General features: G+C 42.5%; 1 protein-coding gene and 1 long non-coding RNA gene across 4 annotated transcripts in view; one reads left to right on the top strand and one right to left on the bottom strand.

Annotated features, from left to right (window-relative positions):
* zeb2a (zinc finger E-box binding homeobox 2a) overlaps window positions 1-27,207 on the top strand; it is a 45,108-nt gene that overhangs the window by 5,862 nt on the left and 12,039 nt on the right. For all 3 annotated transcript variants that reach the window (XM_016660850.1, XM_007572416.2, XM_007572417.2), the window contains 4 exons: window positions 24,541-24,765; window positions 25,421-25,489; window positions 25,960-26,154; window positions 26,256-26,470. In XM_016660850.1, the coding sequence (XP_016516336.1) occupies window positions 24,541-24,765; window positions 25,421-25,489; window positions 25,960-26,154; window positions 26,256-26,470 (704 nt within the window). The remainder of the gene's footprint in view (window positions 1-24,540; window positions 24,766-25,420; window positions 25,490-25,959; window positions 26,155-26,255; window positions 26,471-27,207) is intronic.
* On the bottom strand, window positions 10,233-11,586 carry LOC107832949 (uncharacterized). Its single transcript, XR_001658678.1, has 2 exons — window positions 11,336-11,586; window positions 10,233-11,000 (listed from the first exon to the last, which is right to left on the bottom strand). It is a non-coding gene; the product is annotated as an uncharacterized LOC107832949 (long non-coding RNA).

Genomic DNA, 27,207 nt, shown 5'->3' with positions numbered 1-27,207 from the left:
TGATAACAGAGTCGGGTTGTGTGGCATAGATCAGACGTTTTGGGCTCAAGTTACCAGGTCAGGCTTTTCAGAATAAGTGTGAACACTCAGCTGTGCCACATATCTGATTTTATTTTAAAGTCAGATTTGAGCCACTTCCGTATGTGATCCTGAATCCGACTAGTATCCGATCTTTTTGAATGTGGTTCCAGTGGGAACAACCAAACAGGTTTTGTTGCGACTTTGACGTCACTTTCCGTTTGTCATAGTTGTGAATGGTGAGAGGTGTTGGTACAATACAAAAACATAAAATCCTAATTTCTAGTTCAAATATTTTAGTACACTAAATATAAGAGAAATAACTTACAAGTAACATTTTAGGAAGCTATCGGCACTCGTTTAAGTCAGTAATTTCTCAATATATATGAAACAGTACTAGCTATCCTGACAGATTATTTCACTTATAACTAGTATTTTTTATATTTTATAAGGCCATACTTGGACTTCTTTCATATTTGTTGACTTACGCAATTGAAAATTCACCAAAGGATGTTTTTTTCATTGTGGGAATTTACTTTTACTTTTGGAGCCTAAACTCCAAATTGAATTTGGAAATAAGTCTTTTCAGTTTTCTGCTCCATCCTATTGGAGTCGGTTGCAGAAATACATGGACCGAAAGGCGCTGCTGTCACTGAATGTTTTTAAGACAGTCTTTCAAGATTTTGAGAAGAAATCATCTGTTTGCAAATGTTTTAACTGAGGAATCTTTTAATTAAATACGGTGTTAACTTTTTATGTTTTGCTCTGAATATTCTGTAATCTCTGCATGCCAGTCTTGGACAGAATTCTCTTGCAGAAGACACTTTTTAATCTTTAATTTTCTAGTGAAATAAGCTAATAATAATAATAATGTTGACCATGCAAAAAAAAAAAAAAAAAATCAGATTTCAGAATAAATTAGATTTATTCTAATTTATTCTGAATTAGAATAATTCAGAATATTATTCTATTTTTGGGACCCGTCTCCAGAGAAGACGTAGGCCCCTCCCTAACAGGAGAGGTGCATTTGATTGGCTGAGCTCCTGCTCCTGCTGAGCTCCTGCTTCGTTCACATTCTGCAATGTGAACGAAGCCATCTCTGAGCAGACAGGATTTAGTTTTGTTTCCAGTTCTGGTGTGTGAATTGGACAGCAATTAGAAAAAATACAGAAAACTTTTCCTTTCTCTAAGAAGGAATCCTGAGATCGTCTCCGGACTGTTCTGATTTTGTTTTTATTTTAACGGAACAGTTTGGACTTGATCCAACAAAAACTAATTTGTCTGAGAGTTATTGACTTGTTAAACACCCACACTCTCCGTCACTCACTGACTTTCACATCTGTCCTGTGTCTTTATTCTTCCGTGCATTAAACCATATTAGGACCCCCCCACCCACTGCCGCCACCTTTATTCCTCGGAAAGCATGTCTTCTTCTCTTTTCTTGTGAAAGCAGCTCGTCTCTGAGTCACCAATGTTCCTCCACCTCCCATCTTACCTCGGTATTTGATGTTGTTGCAGTAAAACTCTGTTGTTTCTCATATTTTCAAGGTGACTGACACACGCTCACTTTCACTGAACCATGCATATTTTGTTCATCAGCGCGCCTGGAGCCGACTGGTGACATTTTGTTGCCGTTAGCCTAAACAGGCTTCATCAAGGTCAGAGCGGAGGTGCATCAGGGCAGAAAGATAACACACACACACACACACACACACACACACACACACACTGTAGCACACACACACTGTACCAGACAATAAAGCACACCATCACACACTCTCGGGTCACAGCAGAGGCACATCAGCATGGAGAGATAAGACACACTTAAACAGTCAGAAACCGTTAGAGAACAACACACACACACACACCCACCCCCACACACACACACACACACACACACACACACACACACACATTTAGGAGCAGGTGGTGGGGTCAGATTAAAACAGAAAGCTTCGTAGATGAACCTCAAGAGAAATTGTTTGTCTAAACAGCTTCTAAACTGAGCTGTTTAATTTCATCAGCTCATTAATGTCTTCACTTTCTTCTGGATTCTGATTCACATCACCTGAGTGTGTCCTAACTTATTTGGGACCCGTCTCCAGAGAAGACGTAGGCCCCTCCCTAACAGGAGAGGTGCATTTGATTGGCTGAGCTCCTGCGGCAAGGTCACACACATGGAACAATCTATAACGGATGGCTGGATTAAGGTGTCATGACATCTGTGTGTCCAGACCAACACTGTACGCCTGAATAACCTCCCCCCTCCCCACACCGGCACCCCCAGGCTCCGCCCACCTCTGCTGGGATGGTCCTGGGTCCACCTCCAAGTCCTTTGCAGGTTATCGTCGGGACGATTAATGGAAACCAACAATAACTGGGCTGATTGACCAGATATTAGGCAGATAATGAGCTGAAGGGGTTGTTATTGTTCTGGTACTGGGATGCTGTTGGACTGGGGTTATGGGTTCCTCATATAGGTCCAATAATGTGCCTGTTATAGGCTCTACTTGGACTGGATCTGGCCTGGCTATAGGTTCTTATTGGCCTGGTACTGGCCTGGTTCTGGGATAGTTATTGGGCTGCTACTGGGATATGACACTGGCTGGACTCTTGTCTGGGTTTGGATTCTTATTTTTCTTGTTTTGGTGCTGTTCGTCAAGGTTTTTAATTGCTCTAATGCTGGACTTGTTTCAGATCTTCTGGGTTTTTATTATATTGGTTCTAGTGTAGTTTTACTAACTGGTCGGATATTGATCTGGTGTTTGGTGCATCAGATCCAGCAACAGCTACTGGGCTGGCACAGTTGTAGTTCTGGGTTATATTGGGTTTGGTACTGAGATGTAGTTGAACTGGTGACAGCTGGCTTGTTCTGGTGCTGGGTGGTGTGTGATCTGGTACTGGTCCAGATCTGGATATTGATAGTTGTGGGTTTTATTGGTCTGATAAAGTTCAGGATTGTTCTTTTCCTGAGCTCTTTAACTCTGACAACCAGTGAAATTAAAGACATCTGAGTGTTGAAGACATGTCTCACTGTGGGGCAGTTGATGTTTGAATGTTTTCATTTGAGATTTTGTCTGCACAAGTGTTTTTATGCTGTCGAACATTTGCTTTGACGATTAAAAACTTTTCTTTTGTTTCTCCGTGAGTTTGCATCTCATGGAGGACTTTGTTCACGTTACCTCTGTCCACTTGGACTCGCAGTGTAACCTCCTCAGGCCAGATCAGATCAGTTTCTCTCATCACTTGCTGGTCACAGATCTGCCAATTAAAGTAATGAGGCAGAGGAGCGCCTCTCGGTGCGACCCGGTCGCCTCAGGGAGAGTCCTGCTGGACTGACCTCACAGTATGAAGGTATCAGAGCTGACACTCCTGTCAGAGCTGCTCGCACTGTCCGGTCTGAAGGAAACGTCTCCGCTATGATGACCACGAACAAACGAGAGTCCAGAGACGATGAGAGGAGGGAAGCTTAATGTGAGGAAGCTCACAGGTTCTTGATCAACTCAAGTTTAGGAGGAATTTACTGATAGGAAGAACTGCAGATGAGCCATTAGGTCAACTTTTACTAAAACTAGTTTAAATGATTTCAAAGAAACATATCACGCACACTTTGTTGAGTTACGTTGAACAGTTGATTTTAAAAATGATAATCATTGAAAATATATCAGATTTTGATGCCTGTGCACCTCAGCAGTGTTTCCTTCACTCTGGGTTCCCACGGTGATGAGCACCTTTCAGCTGTGAGAAGTCTCGTGCATCGCCTCTGAGCCTCACAGCCGTGTTTGCTGTGGGATTACCAGACTTTGTGAGATTGTTTTGGGCGGGGGTGTAAAGGTAGTCATGGGAAGGGCCCCCTGTTGGCCAGGAATGCCGGTCAGGTCAGGGGGGGCAGCCGGGGGAGGCGGGGGACACTCGGAGACGGGGCAGGTGCTTTGTAAGTCCCGTCAACCTTCAAAGAGGCAGCAGAGCTGAAAAGGTTAGCAAAGGACAATAATCCCCCTCCCTGGCTAAAAAATACCCCCCCTCCTTCGGCCTGCAGCCTGACAGACGCTTTCTGCTTTTGTCCCACTGCTTCATTTCAGCTGAACACACTCATGTGTCACTCTGTCACAGACTAAAAACTGACCAAATGATGGAGAACTGACCGAACACTCGTCAGAGACCGAGAGTCTGTTTCCATCCTCTGTCGTAGACTGAGAGTCTGGGCAAATGATTCATCAGAGGGTGAAAAACTCACCCAGTGCTCCATCAGAGACAGAGAAACTCATCACAGCCTGGAAAACTAACAAGGTACTGTGTTACAGAAGGAGTAGCTGACCAAATGCTTCAACAGGCAATTAAAAAGATCCCCAAAGACTGAAAAACCCACTGCATACTGAAAACAGACTCGGTTCTCCAAACTGCAAAACAGCTCGACTGTTTCATCAGATACTGCAAATCTGACCAACCTCCCATCAGAAATGATAAAAATCACAAACCCTTCCATCAAAAGCTGAAAAACTGACTGATTACTCAGTCACAGACAGAATAACTAACTAAACACTCTTCAGAGACAGGAAAACTGACCCAGTGACCCATCAGTAATGACAAAAATAACACCAGTTCTCCACCACAGGTTGGCAAACAAACACAGGATCGAAAGCAAAACTACCTGGACATCCACGATGGAAAACTGACCCATTTGAGACTTAGTGTGCATTCACACCAGCCCTGTTTGGTGCTCTTTAACCAAACTCTTGTTTATTTGTCTAGAAAGTCCAGTCGAAGTCTGATGAGGGCTGAAAAAGCAAATTCTGGTCCAGCTAAAAATGTAGTTTCAGTTTGTTTGAAGTGAACTCTGGTGCAATTTTAATGCATATGTGAACGCCGAACGGACAGGAGAACAACCCAAAAGCAGGCAGCAGACTGACGCGCAGGGCCTTTTGGGTTAATACAACAAAACAAAAGTGCAAGTGTAGTGTTAGCGGGAAAAATGCTTTGCAGTGTTTTGCCAAAGATTGCAAACATACAACCACTAAAATCTGATGCTACTGCATTTTTATTTACGCTTTATAAACAAGGAAGTTGTACACAACTCAGAAATCACTAATGTATTTTCTAAGTTTCTGAGTGGGTAACTGAGTTTTTTAAAGGCTTTGGTTCATTTGACAGCACAGTGTGAAAGACAAGGGCACCAGATGAAAATGGAACAAATGTTTCAGCCAGTCGAGCCGAGTCTACCGGACCATCTGGTATGAAAACGTCCCAAAAAATTGACCTCAAACTCTACGAGTTGTAAAATGAACAAACTAACCAACCTGCCATCAGTCTAAGAAAACAGGTTTTGATATGACATTTCAGTCCAAATGATTCCCTAACCCTCATAGTAGAGGTCCTTCTTTGCCATCCTGATTGGTTTTTCATCCAAAGGAACTCAAACGTTCTCTGATGTCAGATGTTTCAGTCGTGAAGTGAAGCAGTAGAAACTTCCTGTAGCTCCTGGGTTTGGGGGCCGGGGGGTCAAACTTCTCTGGGACGGTGATGTGGGGCTGCCGGTTTCGTCATGGGACCCGAGGTGTCCTCTTTTGTGCGCCCTGTCAAACATGGTTAACATGCAGCCATTTATCTGCTGAAGACCCCCTCCCCTGGTGAACAATGGCCTGGCCCGACGGCAGTGGGAGGAGGGCGGGAAGGGAGGGGGCTTCGGTCGCCCCTCTGGTCCCTCTTCGTGCCGACGCTCGTGGTTGTTCTAAGACGAAGTGGCTCAGAATCCACTTTCTGACAAGCCATAAATGTGTTGGAGCGAGCATGCTCCAACCAGGCCACCGCTTTGACCCGCTGTTCCTATTAAAACCTGAACCAAAGCAAAAGAAAAACGCAAAGAAAAGGCCTTGCTCAGTTCAGTTCATGTCATAGAAACTCTTACAGTTGTGAGTTCAGATGAAAAGCACCACATTGAGCAGATTTGTTTGAATGCTTTTTACTCTGGATAATATTCCAGACGGCCCTTCCTTCTAATCCTTCATGTGGCGAGAGCAACAGCTGACAGAAGCCTGTTTTCACTCCATCATCTGTGCAACACATATTTCCATGCACAGTTGTTGTCCATTATTGTTGTTTCACCATGAACTGAAGAGTGTCTACTCTATTGGTTTAATGAAACTTACTGATTTCTCTGATGTTAGTCATGGAAACAACTGGAGGAAAAACAAATGGTGTTTTTATTGGTGTTAATCATTTTGTTGATGAAACTATGCTTTCAGCCTTTCTTCAACAAGAGATCAAGGAGTTCTGCAAAACAAAACCGTACCATGTATTTTTAGTCTCTAGTAAAAAAATCTTAGAACACTTGAAATTAGACAAAATTAACTTACAAGTAATTTTTCAACAAGGTAAAGTAGCTTGTTTTAAGTCAACAATTCCTTAATATTGATGAAAAAGTACTAGTTCATACTTATAGGAAAAATGTCTTGTTATAAGTCAAAATATCTGCTTTTGGAACTTGTAGCTCATCAATATTAGGGAAATATTTAAAAAAGCTCCTGAGTCTTGCTGAAAAGTTACTTGCAACTAATTTTAGGTGTACTTAGAAAGTTGCAGTACCAGAAATACTTGGTAAGGTTTTGTGTTTTTGCAGTTTGGTTTTATGTTGTGGTAAAAGCCTTATTGGAACATTTTGTTTCCAGAAGTCTGATGTCCCCCGGGTTGACCCGTGCCTTAAAACGCAGCAGAATGTTTCCAGTGAAGCTGCTGATACGAGATAAATCATGTCAGTCGTCTCCAGATCTGCAGCCTGATGTTATTTGGTTTGTTTGCTTGGCAGAGCGTTTGGCTGTGTAGGCTGAGGTGGCGAGCGCAGGCGCAGCGGCTTCCTCTCGCTGCTCTGCAGTGGTTCTAATGTGGCACATAAAACCCCAGCTTTGATATCGCCTGCTCCAATAAGCCCCTTCAGCCTGCCAGCACCTGCCAGCGGGGAGGTATGCATTCATCTGGCCCCTAACAGGATTATGCTGCTCTGTAATTGATTCATTTGCAGTGAGGGGAGGTGACAGTGCTTTGGAAATGAGAGTTTAGGTAACAGGCGCCCCAGAATTCAGCCGACTGCATGTGTCAATTTTATTACATCAGTCCAGATGAACTTGAAAGGCCGGCTTTGTGCGTGCTCAGAGGGAACAGAGTCAATAGGCCTCATTGATGTGAGTGTGTGTCTGTGTGTGTTCTTTCTTCTCCAAAGGCCCACTGGGTGTGTGTGTTTACTGTATGCTGCATTTTATGAGTGTGTGTCTGTGTTGTGATCAGTTTTGGGTCGGTGGGAGCGATCGATGTGACACACATGCTAAAGTCTGGATGTGTTCACACATGAATGGAGGTACGACAGTGATGATCCGACAGGAAAACAGGCGCAACCGGGTCGATCAATACCTCACTGTGTTAAAGGCCAAATCCAGTCTGTCAGACTGTAGGTTAAATAATATCTTAATTTGTTAATATGGATCACATAAATCCTTCTGCACACTTCAAAACATTTGCTTTATTTTCCCCACATGGATTATGTTGCACACATGAGTCAGATGTGAGTCTATGTGGGTCTATGGCTTCCATATATCATCTGAATGCCACAATATCTTTTAAAAAAATCCCTTCTATCCCATTTAGACAATTAAATCACACATAATGAAAAACTTATTTTAGTGCAGCAGACATGCACCAAATGCTTGTGTTTAAAATATCTCTGTAAAGGCTGAATACCATGTTGTTTACAGTGGTTCACTACGTCATCCCTGCTTGTTTGTAGCCTTTGTTTGAGATGAGTCAATGTTAAGTCTGTCGTCCTTATTTAGACTTCTATTTTTAATCTATGTTTAGACAAAGCAAAACGGCTAAATAAAGAAAGAACCATGGTAAATTTTGAAATACATATTTGTACTGTCCTGGTGAGAGAAAACAGGATCTCCTTTATTCTGAAATGTCACTAAATATTCAAGTTGAACAGGCTGAACACAAGACACCTCCTCATTATCATCAAAGACAACTTCCCGGACGTTTACATAAAAATAAATCTGCAAATTGTTTTTTGCAAGAATCGTCATTTCTAGATGCATTTACTACATTCTCATACGGTGGCAGTGCCTCTGTGTATTTAAAGCAAATGATCAATTTGATATAGCAGCAACAAAAACCAAGACTGGAATAAAACCGTCTTGAAGTGATATATGATTATTATGAAGCTCATCCAGTAAAGTTGCCGTGTTTATAGCTGACAGTTCCTGAGTTTGAGGCCAGCTCACTCTGTTCTTTTTCTTTTGCTTGTTCATCTCGGTTAAAACAGGCCTACATTTTGATGTCTAATAAATGTCTAAAAACACACTAAGAAGACTTTAATGTCTTTGGAAGATTTGCATGTTGCTTAGGTGTATTTTGAGAAAAAAAAAAAAAAAAAGGCTCCCCAGGCAATCTTAATATTTACAGCCTTTGTGCTGAGTCGCATTCAGTTTTCAGTGCTCTCCTTGTGCAAACTACATTAACAGCCTTTTCTCTGTTAGAAACTTTATACAAAGTCTTCCCTGTTTATAGTTCTGTTGCTAAGCTATGCTAATTTTTTCATATTATGTTTGAGGACTCTAGACTGATCTTACTTGTTTACAGTGTTCTCGCACAGATTTGCTGATGGTCTTCACTGTTGCTGATTTTCACAGCATTACTTCATAGTAATATTTAAGAGATATACATATTTAGAGTTTTCTTTGACATTTGGTGTTTGTGCTTACCAGTGCCAACAGTTTCACATTTTTCAAATGAATGATGCTAAGCTATGCTAACTGTTTTTCCAGCTTTATGTTCTTTCTGCAAATGCTAAGACATTTCCCTGTTTATAGTATTTTTGTAACATCACCTGAACATTACATTGATAATCTTTGTGCTAAGCTATGCTCATAACTGATTGTGTTCAGCTTAAGGTGCAGATATTGCATGTTACTGGGAGTCTGACCAGTTGTCATGAAAACCAGTTCACCTGAAAGTAATGGTCCCACCAGACCAGGCCCCGTTTCATGCCCATCTTAATGAGCCTGGGAAAAGTTCCCCTGCTCCCGTGGGGCAGAACTAGATGACCCAGTGGACACAGTGTGCCCTGGGGGGTCGGGGAGGGGGCGTCTTCACGTCGTCCCTCCTTTGTCCGCATGTCTGGAAAGCTGAATGTGAGGCACGGTGATTTATGACTGAGCCCAAGAAGCTGCAGTGGAGAAGACGGCCGCCTGTCCCCGTTTCTCTTGACGCGCCGCAATCCTCTTTGCTCCCAAAATCTGGGTTAAATGCAAATTGATCCAAGCGATACCAGACAATAATTACCGTCCGACTTATGTGTGCATGCAGCAGAGCAGAAGAGAATTCAATAAGACCTGGATGTGTCTGCACTGTAGCCCCCGTCCAAGTCAATCCACTGCGGTCTTTAACAGAGGACACGGCGTCCACAGGGACTGCCGGTGTTTTAACTTCACTTTGGGCAGTTTATGATAGTCATATTTTCTTTTAATTTTTCATTTATTTGGATAAAATCAGAATGTTTACTCCAGAACCAAAGATTAAACAGTGCAAAGCAGGTCATAAAGGTTTTCATTGGTTTATCTGTGTCCAAGTGTCTAATATCTGAATGTTTCTGATTCGTTTCTCAGCATAAAGTACATAGATATGGTCAGTATCTGGTCAGCAATCTCCAGCACTAATGTTATTTTGGTTGGTTAAGCTTTTAAGAGACCTCATTCCCCAGGTGGAGCTTCGTTTTCTCGAGTCCTTCTCTGATCTGAACAGCCGACCTGCTCTTGCTCTCCTGAGGTTTCAGTATCAGTTTTAAATGTTTTTATCTCTTATCTCAAACTAACAGTTTTATTTGCAACGTTCTTGACCCTGAAGACCTGAAGTTTAACCAAAAGTTACCTCACAGAGCACAGTGCAAGACAGCAGATAGTGGTTTTAGGAGTTCCGGTAGTGCTGATATGTCACTGCTCAGGCACTTTTAGAGTCTATCCAAAGTTAAAGCTGAGACATTTTTTCTTGTCCCTTGCAAAGCTGGACAGGAAATGTTAATCAGACATAAAAAGTGATGGTTCAGTCAGATTTTTCTGATCCAATCAGAACTATGTTAGTGACTTTAAACAATGTCAAAGGACAATAAAAGACTTGGGAAATGTTGGTCAAGCTGCTGGTTTTTTGTGGTACCTTGTCACCTCGACGTCATACAGGCAGACACAACTATTTATTGAATGACTGTTAGTACATTTGCTGCTCCGTGGAACACTCTGTCTTTTTCTTGACGCTTTGTGTGTGTGAGCACGTCTACACCAGCAGGTAAGCAGCAGAAAACCGTCCTTGCACCAGTTTCCTCTTTTTGCGTCGTCCTTGAGTTCCCTTTGCCGTAATCTGCTGACACTTTGTTTCACGAGTTGTGTTGACCGTGTCACCACATTGTTGCTTCTCCTTTGGTTCTGAGAACACACACACACATACACACACACACACACACACACCTTCATGCGGTGCCCTCACACTCTTTTTTATTTCCTTTTCTGCTCTCACTTCCCACTCGCCTCCTCGGATGCTGGACGAGCGTCTTTCACAGCAGTTGGCTGTTTTTAAGTGAAACTTTGAGACTCAGTTTGTTCAGGTTTTAGGAAGTTTCCCCCCCTAAGATCTCTCTGACACAGCGCCTGTTATTTTCAGACCTTTGAATATATTGAAGTCTGTTACTGATCCTCTGACTGGAAGAGAAGCAATGCCTTCCTCTCTCTCAAACTGCTTGGATTTCTGACAGTGCTGATGAGGATGAGACTCAGATTGAGTCGAGTCCGTGGTGTGCACAACAGTTTTTTCACCCTGACAGTGCCCCGGACTCCGAGGTTATGACCTTGGTGATGATCAGCGGCTTCAGACTCAGTGAGGCGACACAAACTAACGAGCAGGACGGTCACAGTTTGTTCCTCTGATCCAGAAACAGGGAGCCAAAAACTCTGATGATTTAAAAAAAAGACGAAAAGGAGGAATTGTGAAATAAATCCATCAGATTTGAACCTGAATGTTGCAATTCAACAACGATTACAGGTCAGGTTTGTGGCTCTCAGATGTTAATGAAGCAATTGTCACTCAAAAACATTTAAAGACCTGAAGAACATGTTACACATTCATAAATGTACTTGACCTCACATGAGAAACATCGCACACCCTCTCATTACATGTATGACTATAAAGAGTCTTTAACCAACATTATCACCTAATTTAATATTTATAACTTTGCAATGTTTCAAACTTCCTCCGCAACAACAGAAAATAACTGCTGATGACTCACCCCGCACAGGGGGGCATGATCTAAATCCGGGTCCAGTGAGCTGGTGCAGGATTGTGGGTTTGGTCAACAACCAATGAGCAGCGGGAAGTGGCTCTCTGCTAAACGCCGCTGTTGCACTGAGATGACACGATTGCTGAGATTACACCAGGATTATAGTGGCAGCCATGACGGATTAATAACAGAAAAATCAACCTGCTGAGTAATGTGCGACCCAGATCCTCAGAAACTGTTGAGTCACTGGTTGTCATGGTGATCCCCGCCTTTTCTGGGGCGAAGGGCGGAGGGGGACTCCAAAGCAATACCCCCTTCTTCTTATTGGCAGAAATAAACCACAGATAACAAACCAACAGTCATTATGTGAATGTCGTTCAGCGATGGACACTCATGATTTATTTTTATTTGTCTACAGTGGTTTAGATGCGACAGGTTTATTCAGCTTTTTTACTTTTGAAAGAATGATTGTAAGCTGAGATGTAATGGCGTTTATTAGAGTTTGGGTGTGCGTATTTTGCACTCCAGGTTGATTTGACAAAACACTGTAAGTCCTCTATAAATAGGAAACATTATTTGGGAAAATCTACAAAATTGACTGTGTATTGATGTATAAATCATATGAAACTGTGGACATGAGTGTAGTTTGAATCCAAAAAAATGTTTCTGTTTCATAATCTAGAGTGTGTGGCAGCAACATTCCTGGGTAACGTTTTAAAATTTCATGAAACTTAAGCTATGATTGTGTAAAAGTAGGAAAAAGTACCAAAATGCCATTTCAGTCAGGGAAAGTCCAACATTCTGTGATTTGCTTAGAATGTAAATTAAGTTTCTTCTCTAAAGACGCTCCAAACAGACCTGGGTTTTCTCTCCACTTTCACTAAACTTCTCCTAGGGACTATTTTTGTACTTTTTTAAATCTATTTTTATAAACAGTATTTGATTAATAATTTCAGTACGCTGTGCACAGTTTTGATTACTATTTTCCATTCACTTAGTGTGGGCATGAATTAGTTATAAGTCTGAGAGCTTCAATGATTTATGTGAACTGTTTTATTTCCAGGGTGAATTTATTTTACAACGTATAACTTTTATAACACAAATTGGGATCCAAAACTTTCAATGAATGTATAAAATGCTGCATATTCTTGCTTATTCCCTCAGGATTAAATATAGACAACCTCACTAATACTTGATGTTGTCCTTTAACGAATTGCACCTCAGCTTTTTCTGTTGCAATCAATCAACTGAGCTTTTTTTTATGTCGGTTTGTTTCTGGCAACAGACTTCACTTCACTGAGAATATCCAGACTGAAAAACAAGGCCCCAGCTGTCAAATTAAAACTCCACTGCGAAGACACACATCTGGAAATGCAAAATGTCTTCTGGAGAGAGGTTTATCAGTCAGATGACACTGAGATTAAGCTATTTTTACATAATGCATGTCATAAGTTGCGAAACATGGTAGAGGAAGCATCATTCTCAGGGTCTATTTAGGTACTAGTCCACAAAGTGGGTGGAATAATGAAGAAGGGTGACTACATCTAATTTTTAAGTATCTGACTGTTCCAACCTGAAAAAATAACTTGAAATCATTAAGAGCATGTTTTTTTAATGACTGTAATGATTAAATGGAAACTTATAATCCCATCGCGAGCAACACTCATAACCCAATATTCCTGATTTAGATGCAAATTTTCCCAAAGCTGTGGGGGCATGTTGACCAAAAAGATTTCAGGAATAGAAGAATGCATAGATAAATGCTCATGTTTTGGGATCCTACAAGCTAAAATTAATTTAAATGAATTTGTCTTCAACACACCAAGGAGATCTAAGGGTACACTGATGCATCTTTCTGGTCATTTTCATAAAGAAACTAGTCATTTTCAGGAAAATGTTTGGCCACAGATGTTGCTGCATCGTTCCCAACAATCCAGCAGCTGTTCTCAGCCTGTCCAATATTCTTGCATGCAAACATTTGAGACCCAGTGAGAATCCATCCAGCATCCTGACGACTGACAGCTCACTGAGCCTATAGCTGCCATCATGTGGTGTCCAACCATTCACTCCTCCTTTAGGGAGAGGCTGTGGAAAACCTCCAGCTTCTTTGCTGTTGTCCTCAGATCTGGTTTGGTACCGGTCCAACATCAGGCTGTGGTCTGATCGGGTTTTCTAACTCCAGTCATCTGCATGTGTCTGTTCCAGGAATATTCTGAGTTTTCAGGATGTTCAAACATCTGCAAGTCAGTCCAAGGCACATTTAGTGATTCCGACTGTTTGGAGGAATATTTTGGGAGTTGGTTTCTGAAAGGGACCAGAACCACATATTTACTGCTGATGATTCTGAAAAAGAACACGGAGAGCACTTTCAGGGTCATTTTACCAAAAGAATAAATAAGTGATTCTTAGATATATTGTATTTATTTTCTTCTTCCATTGAGAGAGTTGACGTGCTTCAGACTGATTGTGCTGCATTCAGGGTCCTGGTTGTGTTCAGAGAATGAACTGCAGAGTTTTCAGCTCATTTTGCGTTTGAAAGAACTCTGAGAGCCTCTTCATGTTGTCGACTGTAACAAAACTCTCTTCTTCTTTTCCTCCTCCCACTAATTTAGCTAATCTCTGTCTCACACACTTGGGACATGAAGAAGGAAAGTGAGACAGAATCAACTCTGACCACTTTGCCTAAATGCTTTAATTAGCAGAGAGGCTATAGAATAAAGGGCTTTTATTTTGGCGAGGGGTGAGAGCATAGCTGGAGAGGATTTAAAGTGCCCTCCCCCATGTCCACTCGTCTGCAGGCAGAGCTAACGGGAGGGGGGCTGCAGACATGTCACATCTCTGCTGACATTGCTGCTGTTGTTGTTGAGTTGAAGCACAAATTATATGTATTTAGCTTAAATATGAGGAATACTTTCTTATCTTGTTCAAAACTCATAGAGATGCACTCATCTGTATCTTTATTGGTCCTGATATTGAAAACAGTTCTGGATTGGGTATCTCTGATAATGTACTCAGTCCACATATCTATTCAGTCTAGTTCTGTGCCTTGTCCTCTGAGCGACGTCATGCTTTATTTTTTATTTTATTTTACATTATATTTGGAATTCCTATTAATGCTTTCTGAACCATTTGAAAGGTTTTTTGCCGTTTATTTTTTTACATGTTTGACAAAGGTAGTTTCAGTTTCTTTACTGCACTGACTGAACAAATTAAAGTTGAGTTGTTTTTACATGTTTGACTAAGCTTGTGAAGCTACTTGTGTATTTAAGTTTGTTGTGCTGGTGTAGAGTTATTAAATAAATTTGTATTTCAGTACATTTATGACTGTGTTAAAAAAAATAAGCACTAATTTTCTGTATTGGATCAGTATCAGCCAATTCTAATCCTCAGATATCGGTATTTGTTTCAGTAAACAAAACGTGGATCCCTAAAGTAACACTTCAGACAACCTAAATAAGCTGCACTTAGGAGTGAGGCCTGCTGGGTCCTGGAAGCAGATTACCCAGATGCCTCTGCCGTCTCTTATCTGATAAATAGGAACATTTGTTATCCCAATGGATTGATTGATTGATTTGGGGTTTTATCAGCTTTGATACAATAATTTGGTAGAACCTTAAGGTGGGTTGGTGAGCAAAGAATTCAAATCTGTCATGTGACTCAGGTGGATGGACTGAACAGGTGTTCAGGTGTCACCCAGGTAACCAGACTGTGAGCTGGGATCTGATTGGTTGACAGTCTGGCATTGAGTGACAGTGCATGGATTTCTACGTCCTGCAGCCACTTGTTCATTTGGCTGGAAAGTTGGGCCCCGGGGCCCGAGCGCCTGTCACTTCCTGTCACCTCAGTGGTAATCAGAGCGAGGGTGGGCCCTGAGTAGAACAGGACTGTTCTCAGGTCACATGACTGAAAAGCACATCTGTCAGTCCAAAGGTGCAACCGCGAGCACCGACTGACTCCAATGACACCTCACTTCCTGTTTGTCCTTCACCCCCGATTACACACACAGATACACACTCTGAGTCTGCGTCTTCAGGGTGCTTATTCACCTCAGAAACGCTGCCGTCTTGTTGGCTGCAAGTTTTGCATGCTGACGTTGTTTCTCTTTTAACAGTGACCAGAATCACCTAAACAATGAAAATGATCAGAAAACCTGAAAGCAGAACATCAATCACTTAATGAAGGTGTTTAGTGAACCAGGTGAAATTTCCCAGCCTGACCAGTATGTGGATCAACTCTGATGTATTCACCTGTAGGCATTTTGGATGGATGGTGTTTGTTTCCCAGGTGTTTGCTGGTTCTCAGTCCATAGATGTTTCTTGTTTTTTTTTTATGTTTGATCATTTGCTTGCAGGTGTGTGTTTCTTGGTTCCCAAATGTTTGTTTGTTTTCAGGATACACAACATTTTGACTGTTGATGCTTTTGATAATGATTTCCAGGTATTTGTTGATTTTGGTCACCGTAGCCAGGTGGTGTTAACATCTTTGTGTCAGATAACGGTAATACTGAGCTTCTCCAGCTCGGTGTTTACTGTCAGAAAACAACTGACGCTGTGACACCCTGACTTGTGTGACCTGAGGAAGTGCTGACAGCGGTGTTTTCCTTCTTCTTCTCTCGGCTGTGCCCGGTGCTGGTGTCCGGCTGCAGGTTGTGGTGAAGGATGGAGGTCTTGTGAGTCAACATTAGAGCAACTTGATCAGCAGTTTCACTTCTGCAAATTCTTCCTGGAACAGATGAAAATACCTCTGAAGACCAGTCAGTGTGAAGTGAAGCAATACCTGACACACACACACACACTGTAAGCCTGTAGTTCAGTTTTGTATTTCAGGTTGAGGATGATTCACTGAAGAACGGTTTTGCTGTGAATACACGGCTTGTAGAGCTTGGTTTGGTTTACTGAGGAAATCTGTCCTCAGTGGAAAGAAAATATTTTTGTGTTGTTTCATTTGCCACATCCCTTTAGCTACACTACTTAACATTATGTTGTAACTTTAGAGTCTCCAGGTGATCTGTTTTACTGTCTTATATTTATTTATGAGCTCAATTATTTTAAAACAGATCTCCTTGCTGACAGAGCTTTGTTGACCACCAGATGTTTAGTGTTGTACTGGGGTTGGATTTGCAGTGACTCAGTTTTAACTCGGATTTCTTTATGTGTTTCGGCTTGGAGTTGGCTCGGCGAGCTGAATGTTGACTCACTTGTGGCTCTGTTTTATGGTGTTAGTTTGACTCGTTTCTGGCTGAACGTCAGCTCTGTGCAGTGTTTGTGACTCAGTTTTGGCTCCAACTTGGGTGTTTTCTGAGCAAATTTTTTTCGTCTTTGGCTGATTTTCTGAACCTTTTTGTAGGTCCGCCTCTGAATCTCGGCTGGTCCACAGAGTTCCCTCCGTCGGCAGCAGCTGATCCTGATGGATTAAAGTCTGACGGCACAAACTGACAAAGAGCTTTAAAGCTTGCAGTGCGCCTCTGCTGCTGCTCTGATGAAGAAGAAGTTGGAGTGATGCTTTTTGAAGCGGCGGGAAGTTAAAATACCTGCAGTCATGAATTATTAGCAGAAAAAAGTTTTTCTAGCGCTGCTTCTCGCAGAAAGAAGGTATTCATTGGAGGGATTTAATAACTGCGCTCTTCCTGCTTTCTCTTTTCATAAGGATTCATCCTCCACCTGGGAAGATAAATAATTCAGACATTTTGGATTTTCTTCCCCCTCCTTCCCCCCAAGGGGGGTTGTTGGGCTGTAAACCCTCAAACTTCCTCATCATAGTGTGAGCGTATCTATCCATTATTCACTCCTAAAGTCTGACTTTCTCTTAAAGTAACCTACATTTTTATGGACATGGCCCCCCTGGAAACCTCGGAGACTGATGATTAATTGATTTCTCACACAGAAAGACGAAGTTTGACGGGCTTCAAAATGCATGTAGAACAAGACTGTGACTTCAAACGGTGGAAAAGTCAAGTTTTTCGTGAGTTTTTGTAGAACAAGAGGAGCGTGTTCATGTTCACCATGAAACCCATTCACGGCTCACAGGCTGCGTTCTCTTGTTCACACCTCCGACCTCCTTCTGCTCCTCCTGAAACAGACACACATGAGTGGATGGCGGCCATGATATCGGCGCTTCACCTCTTATCAGAGCGCAGCAGCTCTGTTTTCTCCTCTGTTTGTCTAATCAGGCGACACACCGAGGCCGAGGTGAGGCTTCAACGGACGCCTTGCTGCTGATAAACTTAACGTTAAACTCCTGCACATATCTGCAGACAAAAACAACTTGTTCCCTGAACATTTAAGGTCTAAACTGAGCGCTGAAATCACTTTAAGTACTTTCTCAAAGAGGTAAATTGCTGCATAAGTAGATCAGATTAACAAATCTGCTGTCTGATCTATAATCAGTCAGAAATTTACGTTTAGCTTTCACATATGTTTTTCTAGAATGCAGATCATCTGTTGTAACATCAGTAACCTTATATCAGCATTTAATGACCTCATCTGTCTTTTATCTCATCCTCATCCTGTCCGTGTGTGTGCGCGTGCGTGTGTGTGTGTGTGTACATTAACCACACAGTTCTTTAGCAATTTATGTCAAACCTATAAACACAAACTGCCACCCAGTTCTAAAACTGGAGAAATCAACTTTAAATAATATTTAAAAACAGGATATAGTAATTAGCAACTCCCATATCAATCTTATCATGAAACCTTTTATTTTTGGTATGCAGCCATTATGAGGATCTATAACCTTGTAGCCAGTTTGTGAATCATAATGAGACCGATGACAGATGTTGATTGCAAAGACTCATTTAGATTCTAACAGATTAACAAGTTGTGAATCCAGACAAAAATCTTCTGTTAAAAGATTTTCTGACAAGCGACCTATCCAAGTGTGGTTAGTCTGATACTCCAGATGTGAACTGACTGAGCTGAAAGTGTTAAATTAGGAATGACTGGTTAGGCTGGAAGAGAAACTCAGGTAAACTTTAACACAACACCACACAGTTTAGGTTTTGCTGACTGTTAGTTTTGTTTTTACTCTGAGATTCTTATGTTCCTTGTTGTCACAAAAATAAATCCTTAGATTGCTGTTTGTTGAATTATTCCTTCAGATTGGTGTATATGTGAGTCTGTTTTACTGCTGGATGTTCATTGATTAAAAAGGGCAGAAATGCAACATCAGTGCATGTAAACATGGTATCTCTACTTGTAAAGTCATGTCATGGCTTATAAATGTGTTGTCATTGCAAGCTAAGTCAATATATAAGACTCTGTAAGTGAAATGGATGTCAAGCATGTTCATTTTGTTTACCATGAGTAATTGTAATATGTGATGCATGTGAAACGTGATATCACTTCCTGTAAATCTAGCATCACTGCATATAAATACGATTTCACTGCAAACATATTTCGACTGCATGCTATTAAAAATGGAGCCAATTTTTAATATATGGCTCCATTAAAAATTGTGACTTCGCTGGATGTAAATCTGATATTTTCATTAGGGCTGAAATGATGAATTTGATTAATTGTGATGAATCGATTAATAGAATAATCATCAACAAATTTAATAACTGGATTATTTGTTAACAGAGGCCATATGCGGAAGAAATTACATCTTCAGAACAGTATTTGAACCAAAACTGTACTACAAATATACACATTTTGCATTTAAGATTAATGAAAAGCTCTGCTTGTAAATGTTTTGTACCCACGTTAGAAGAATGATTTCAGCTGCATATGCATCGTTTGTTACAAATGATCAAGCGTTCACTAAAGAAATGAGAGGTTATTGCATTTTAGAAAATAAAATGTTTTTCTTATTTAACAAGAGATTTAATTATTTGCTTACTTTCATCTTTCAATGTATTTTTACTATTGCATAAAAAAGGCTGAAGTGATTAAATGTAGCATTGGGCAATTCTTTTATCTGAATAATGTATTAATCGCTAGGTTAATTGATTAATCGTCAGAATAAAATAAAATAATCATTAGTTACAGCCCAGGTTTTTAGCAAATATGATGTCACTGAATGTAAACTTAATGTCCGTGTCCGGTGAGGTCAGAGTCGGCGCGCCGCGGTGCCAGAGCTGTTTGGAGATGATTGAAGAAGATGCCTCTGCTTCACCTCTTGTCACATTTAGGGAACACAGACTTCTTCCCCCTTCATCCCTCCACCCTGCAGGCAGAATTACAGATTCCCCGGTTCTGTCTTGGAGCGCTCAGCCTCATGGGAAAGTTGGGTTGTGGTAACTGTAATTACACAGCAACTCTCCAGCAGAACATCTCTGCCTTTGGTGCCTCCCCCATCTCTCCCTGCTCCCCCGTCAGCGCTGTCTTTGAGGGATTTTGCTCCATTCTTAGAGGCAGCACATACCTTAGAAATGAGCAGCTGTCGGTTCCAGCTCCTCTTCATCACTCTGCTCCTCTTTAATTCTCGCAATGGTAAGCTCTGAGGTTGGAAGTCTGTTGTTTCTGAGCACGTTTGCAATTCTGTGTACAGCTGGAGGCCTGAAATGATTCACAAACAGTTGGCGTTCACAGTTTGGTTCTGCAGTAAGGTTTTGCAGAGAGACTTGGGGTTCATTCACACCAGCCCTGTTTGATCTGCTTTAATCTAACTCTAGATTGTTTGACTAGAAAGTCCGATTCACTTGGGAAGATGTGAATGTGCAATCGAACTGTGATGTCAATTGAACTCTGGTCAGCCTAATAGCCTAGATCTTGGTTCAGTTGAAGTGAACTCTGGTGCGTTTGAATGCTTATGCAAAAACAGGAGGGATTAGGGTTGCAGGAATTCTGGGTAAAAACAACCAAAACAAACACTCATATCTAGTGCTAGTGAAAGAAATAGCTTGTGGTCGTTTACCAGACCAGAGTGAAATCCTACAGCTGCTAAAGTCTGACGCCACTCCATTTTTGTTTACATGTTATGAAGAAGCAGGTTGAGCTCAGGGTGTTCTTCAGAGGTTTTTGCGTCTTTTTCTTCAGTAGTTCTTGGTGCAGCACCACCACAGATGAGGGATAAACAAGTTTTTTGAATGGTTTGGTTTGTTTGACACACTGCAGTGTGAAAGTGAACCGCACCAGCTGAAAATGTAACAAATGGTACAATTTTGAGCACATAATTGAACCAAATCTATCGAACTATCTTGGTTTATTCTTTCAGAACGCCATGGCAACTGCTCTGTCTACTTCCTGACAGCATCAGAAGGAATATAGGAAAGAATAAAGACAGAAATATTTTATAAAACAATGCTCATCAGGGAGAAACTTTAATCAAATCAGTCAATCAATGTTGTAACAGTGTAACCATGTATGAGGTTGAGCTCTGCTGCTTCTGTGAGTCCGTTACGGTTGATGGTGGCCAGTGGGGCCCATAAACATGGAAGTCGTACCATGTGTGGAGGCGGGGCTCAGGAGGAGGACGGCTGATTTGTGGGGGTGACGATGATGATGTTGGGCTGTGACCCCCTCCTCGCCTCAGTTTCCAGCCTGTTGCACAGGTCCCTGCAGATAAATGAGAGTTTAATTCAATCAGGAACCGAACACAATCAGCGGCTCAATGCAGGAACTCCCCACATTCAGTGGACTCCACAGCCCCAACACAACAGCACACCTGTTCAGAGGAAACAGCAGCAGGTGCAGCGAAGCTACAATGAGCTATAAATCTGTTGGTTTCTATTAAACACCTCTCAGAGATGGAGTGGCTGCACAAAGTTAACAGACTTTGCAGAGGACTCTGGATAGCTGGATGAAATGCAAACATTGAGTTCCAGGTAGCAACCTGGTATCCATGGGAACCACCTCCCCTCCTCCCTCGGGCTGCTGCTCAGGTGATCAGCTGATGAGGAGGGAGAGGAGGAGGAGGATGCATCAGCCTCCACCTCAGAGTGAGGCAGCGAGCGGACAGAGGAGGACGCAGCACCTGGACCAGCGTTGCAGCAGCTGGAAGATGGGCTGGTGTTTATGAAGGTTCGAGCTCAACGTGATGCTGAGTCATTAATCGCCGACGAGGTCACATGTCCTTCAGAGACATGAAGAGGACACACTGTTTTCAGTGTGGCTTGTTTTTCTCTCGTGTTGCTGCTGTTGTTTTCAAAGCTGCGTGTTCCATATTTGTTTGCGTTTGCTGTTTGAGCTTTTCAGATTCCAGTTGTGTGTGTGTTTGTGCCGCCTCTGAGGAGTTTCCTCTCAGAAACAGCTGGAGACGAACGTGACAACAGAGAACGTGTCGGAGGAGGAGGAAGATTAATGTGTCTGTGTGGGAAGCTGGAGGAGGAGGAGGAGGAGTCTCAGCTTTGTCCTCAGCTCTGTGCTCAACACAAAGACAACTGACAGAGATGTTCTCCTCCAGCGATGCCTCACTCTGATGAGACAGAGATGCTCTCCGGTGGAGACCTTCCACTCTGAAACATTGTTGGGTTGCAGCCACAGGTGTGCTGGAAATGATGTGGGGTGGCACAGACAGCACTTTGAATGCAGTTTGTTGGGAGGTCAGCAGCTGTTGACCAGTCAGAGTCTGGAGTTTTAATGCGAGCCTTTATGTCACTGATCGATCCTGGTTATTTGACTTGTTGGAGGTCCAAAAGGAGACATCTGGATCAATAAGTATTAACTTTGACAACTGATGAGCTGAAATTTGCTTCTGTATTCACACTTGAAGGTGTCCCCCTGTTGGAGATGAGCCAGATAAGCTCCAGCAGGGTTTGCTTCATCCCTCCAGGCATGAGGCACTCTCTGTCTGAAGTGGAGGAGTTAAAGTATCTTAGTGTCTGGTTGATGGAAGGACAGAGCAGTAGACGTATAGACAGATTTGGTCCTCATCTGCAGGTCTAAATATAAGCTATGTTCCAACTCTATATCGGATATCCTGAATACAACACTACTAAACTTCAGTAGTAGGGTGGCATAGAAAAAAGGTGAGGTTCTCTGTTATTTAGCGAGGGCTTCTGGGCACCTCTGAATGGAAAGAGACCCCGGGACAGACCCTTAAGGCTGCATGCAGCCAACATGTAGCCAACATGCAGCCAACATATAGCAAACATGCAGCCAACATGTAGCCAACATGTAGCCGACATGTAGCCGACATGCAGCCGACATGCAGCCGACATGCAGCCAACATGTAGCCAACATGTAGCCAACATGTAGCCAACATGCAGCCGACATGTAGCCGACATGTAGCCGACATGTAGCCGACATGCAGCCGACATGCAGCCGACATGCAGCCGACATGCAGCCGACATGCAGCCGACATGTAGCCGACATGTAGCCGACATGCAGCCGACATGCAGCCGACATGCAGCCGACATGCAGCCGACATGTAGCCGACATGTAGCCGACATGTAGCCGACATGCAGCCGACATGCAGCCGACATGCAGCCTTGCTCTGCGTTTGAAAAACACATAATTCCTCCACATTTAAACAAAAGTTGGTTGGGTTCCCTGATTGGAAAATCTGAAAATCAGCCGGTTCCAGACACTACCTGATACCTCCAGCATGTTATAACCTGATGGTTATTGATCCTGGTTATTGTTTATTGATCAAGCTGGATAAATCAGCATCCTGCTTTGGAACAGCTGAATATTTCAGCTGCAGCTCACATTCTTTCAGTCAGGAAAGAAAGAAATAATAGAATAATAGAGGGGGTGGTTTGGGAGTGTGTTGGCCCTGTGGGGGTGTGGGGGGGTCACATTAGACCCCCACGTATACCTTGGACCACACAGCGAGTGCTCCATCTCTCTATGTTTGATCACAGAGGGCTTTACCCGTCTGAAGCGGTCACACCTCTTATTAAAGCCCGGCCTGTCCCACGCCCCCCCACTCCCTTCGCTGACCCCCACCCCCCCTCTCTTGGTATTCAGCCCAGGTCAGCAGATTTGCGCCCAGCCCACCGTGGCTCCCTTTTTAATTTGCACCTGTTGCGCAGTTGTCCGGGAGGCGAGAGCTGCAGCGGCTGCAGACAAAGATCATATTATGAACAGACTAATCTCCGTGTAGCTGAGAGGGTCGGGGGTTCGTTGGGGGTGGGGGTGGTGGTGGTGGGTGGGGGGGTCTGCTGCCTCCTGTGGGAGATCAAATCTGCAGCAGGAAGTGTGATAAGACGCAGCAGAGGCGATCCAACAATCTGTGTTCGCTGAACGAGGCTGAAAATCTGAGGCTGTTTCTGTGGCTGGACTCCCGTCTGCAGGCTGTTCCCATGATGTCATGCAGACCCCCCTCCCCCCAACCAACACACACACACACACACACACACACACATGCATGCACCCCAACCCTCACCCCTGCACACACAATTCACCTCAGTCAGGTTCAACTCAGTTCAAGTCTACAGCTGACAAACACCACACTAAAATAAGTTGAGCTACAACTAACAATTCTAGTTATCGATTAACTGATTATTTTTATGATTAATCGATTAATCGGATGAAAAAATTGGCGTGTGCTTTCAGTGAAGCCTTTTTATACAATATTAGAAAAACATTAAAATATGCAAATAAATAAATTCCTTTTTAATTAAGAACATAAACATTTTGTTGTCTAAAATACAATAACAGCATTCCGTTAGTGAACGTGTTTGTAGCAATGGATGCGTCTGCAGCTAAAAATGACTTCTAACGTCAACATGTAAGAAGCTCAGCCGTTTTTCCTGGACTTAACATCAATACAGTGTAGGCCTGACCTATTGACTATTTAATCAATTAATAATTGGATCGCAAATCATGCTTCATAGATTTTTTTTACAGAGTCCTGGGTCAAACATATTTACAGACAAAGGTTTTATTTCTCTTAAACGCAAAATTAATATATATATACATTTTTAAAGTTTTGGTTTAATTACTGCTCTGAGTGTGTTGTTCTTTCAGCATCTGACTTTTTTTGAGTCTGTTGATTCAACATGATTAATCCTGATTAATCGATTCAGCTCTAAAAATAAGTCTTAATGGAGTCAAAGGAAGCTTCTGCTGTTCTTTTTCCAATGGAAATAACAGATTAAACTACTTTACATAAGGAGACGATCAAATCACTCAATCACACAGCTCTTAGACTGAATCGTATGGTGCTTTTTCTTTCTAAGTCCATTTTGCATTTTGTCCAAGTGTCTATGTATATTTATTGCAGACAGAACTATGAGACTTTAACGAGCTTCTGGATGAAAATCCAGAGGGAAAGCTGGTTCCAGATGTTTTACCAGCTGTCTTATCTCCTCCTCCATCTCTGTGTTTCAGTTCTGAACTATGACAGTGTTCTGGAGACAACCTCAGAGACAGATGAGGACGACCAGACGCTTCTCCGTGATGACAGCAGCTTCACCGGAGGAGCAGGAGACGATGAAGAGGCGGGCAGTCCAGCTGGTGTCCCCGCCCTGGAGGCGTCGCCCAGGGTCGGCCACGCCCTGCTGTCCAACCGGGAGCCGGACGACTCGGAGCACCGGGGGGAGGACGAATGTATCGGTCAGTCTCTGATCTGATCAGCACCAAATGTTGTTTGTTCTTCTCCAGCACATAAAAGATGCTGCTTCTGATCAACAGATAGCAGAAAGAAGAAAGTTATCATCTGTATATCAACATATTGGAACTGTTCTTGTGAGAATTATTGATCAATCATGTTCCTCTGAACACAGATCAGCTGCAAAAAACAACTTTTAGTTTACTGAGTCTGAAAGGAGGAGAATAACAGTTCGAACCGGGAGCCGGAGTGGGATACTAGGAGGGAAGAACCAGAAGAGGAACCACAGGGAAAAATACACTGCAAAAAGTCACACTCTTATCAAGTATTTATACACTTGAAATAAAGCAAAACTAACTCAAAAATAACATTTTAGCAATATATAGAAGCTTGTTTTAAGTAAATAATTAATTAATGTTGATATTGGTGGAATGAAGATGGACCAGTGGGAGAAAAATATCGAGAGCTGGCAAAGAAATAGGGAGAAAACCGGCAGAAGATTTTGGACCACATGGGAAAAAACAGAAGGATCATTAAGACAAACAAAAAACTAAATGGAGAACCAAGAGGAAATTCATGAGGAGAACCAGGAGGAGAAGGGGAGCGCCACTTCTAAAGAATTAGAAGGAATAGAATAACGTTTGTCTTTTGTTCCTTTAGATGATCGCAGCAGTGAGTACGATGCTGTGGGACCTGAGGCCTCTCTGCAGGCGGTGGAAGACGGTCCAGGTGAGATCAATATTCAGTATTCTGATCAATAACAACACAATGAAATGAAACAACAGATAAACCCCAGTCACACTTTTTTACAAAAATATTTTATTTTAAAGACAAACCAGTGAAATAGATGTAACTGATTGTTTCTTAATTTTTACCTTTTCATCTGATTCTCAGAAATGAGCTACAATAAAAATTAATGAATCATTAAGTTTCAACTTATTTTCTTTATGTGTGTTGAACAATTTGATTTTAATTGTTACAAACATTATAGTATAAGTAAAACATGTCTCTGTTCTTTAACATTATTTGTATTTGTGGTCAAACTACATCTGACAAGAAGATTTCCACTAAATTTGGTAAACATTTAGTCAGTTAGAAAGACTTGCAAGGTGTCTGTTGATTTGTATGCCTGTGAGACAAGAGTCAGGGCAGAAAGTGTCTTTCTATGCCGATGATCATCTTTTCTCCGTTTACTTCAGGGAGGCGACTGGACGGCATCTCTGGGCTGGATGAGTTCTTCCTGAAACGTAAGCTGGAGGATGACGATGGTCACCACACAACCATCGCTGAGTACCTGCAGCGCAGCGACACCGCCATCATTTACCCAGAAGCCCCGGAGGAGGTGACGCGCCTGAGCACGCCCGAGGCCGGTGGTCAGGATGAGAGCGAACATGGTGAGTTGATGATCACAGTAAAAGGATCATAACCAATAACTTAAAAATATGACTCATCAAAAAACATGACTCATGATTTGACCTTTCACCTCCCCTTGCAGATCTGCCTTCCAGTGCCACAGATGACTTCGCCCAGCTGCTCACCTGTCCGTACTGCGAGCGCGGCTACAAGCGGCTGACGTCTTTGAAGGACCACATCAAGTATCGACATGAGAACACAGAGGAGACCTTCACCTGCCTGCTGTGTGCAGAAACCTTCAACCAGAGAGCCCAGCTGGAGCGGCACATGATCACACACAAACCCACGGTGGACCAGGTAAGAATACACACCTGTACAGGATAGATAGATAGATAGATAGATAGATAGATAGATAGATAGATAGATAGATAGATAGATAGATAGATAGAGTTCAAGCCCCGCCCATCCACTGCAGATGCATCCTGTGTGGGCGGAGCCTCCTCCTGCGGCGGCAGCTGTGTTTGGGCGTGCAGCCTTTAGACGCAGCTCATCACTTCGCGCTCTAATCTAATGATGAGGCCGTGTTAAACGCTTCCTGCACACGCCTGCTCTCTGCTCCTTACATCCAGGAGTCTCATTAGAGTCAGTAACTAAGCTGCAAGTCATTCCATTTTCCAATTACACCATGATCGTAATGGGATTACCTTATCCAGGCAGTCGGCTGTCAGGATCCTCCGGTTCCTCAGACCTCCTCGCAGACTGAACCGGGACCAGATGGTCTTTTCCCTGCTGGGCTGGAGAATCCTAATCCTCTCAGTGTTTATCTGAGGACTCCCTGAGTTAAACCGTTAAACTGAGACCAGAGGCTGAACTCAGATCAGTTCAAGTTTCAACACAGAAATGCTCAAGTTGGATCTCTAAAACATCTGAGACATAAATCCTTCGCTTTCATGTCTGTTTGATCACAAACATGAAACACAACAATGAGACATCTTATCAAGACTTCTGACCTTACCATGGAAAGATGGATGGATGGATGGATGGATGGATGGATGGATGGATGGATGGATGGATGGATGGATGGATGGATGGAT

This window comes from Poecilia formosa, unplaced genomic scaffold (genome assembly GCF_000485575.1).
Source record: "Poecilia formosa unplaced genomic scaffold, Poecilia_formosa-5.1.2 Scaffold300, whole genome shotgun sequence".
Lineage (NCBI taxonomy): Eukaryota > Metazoa > Chordata > Actinopteri > Cyprinodontiformes > Poeciliidae > Poecilia > Poecilia formosa.
The sequence above is the reverse complement of the archived record's forward strand: the minus strand, read 5'-3'. Positions and strand labels throughout refer to the sequence as shown.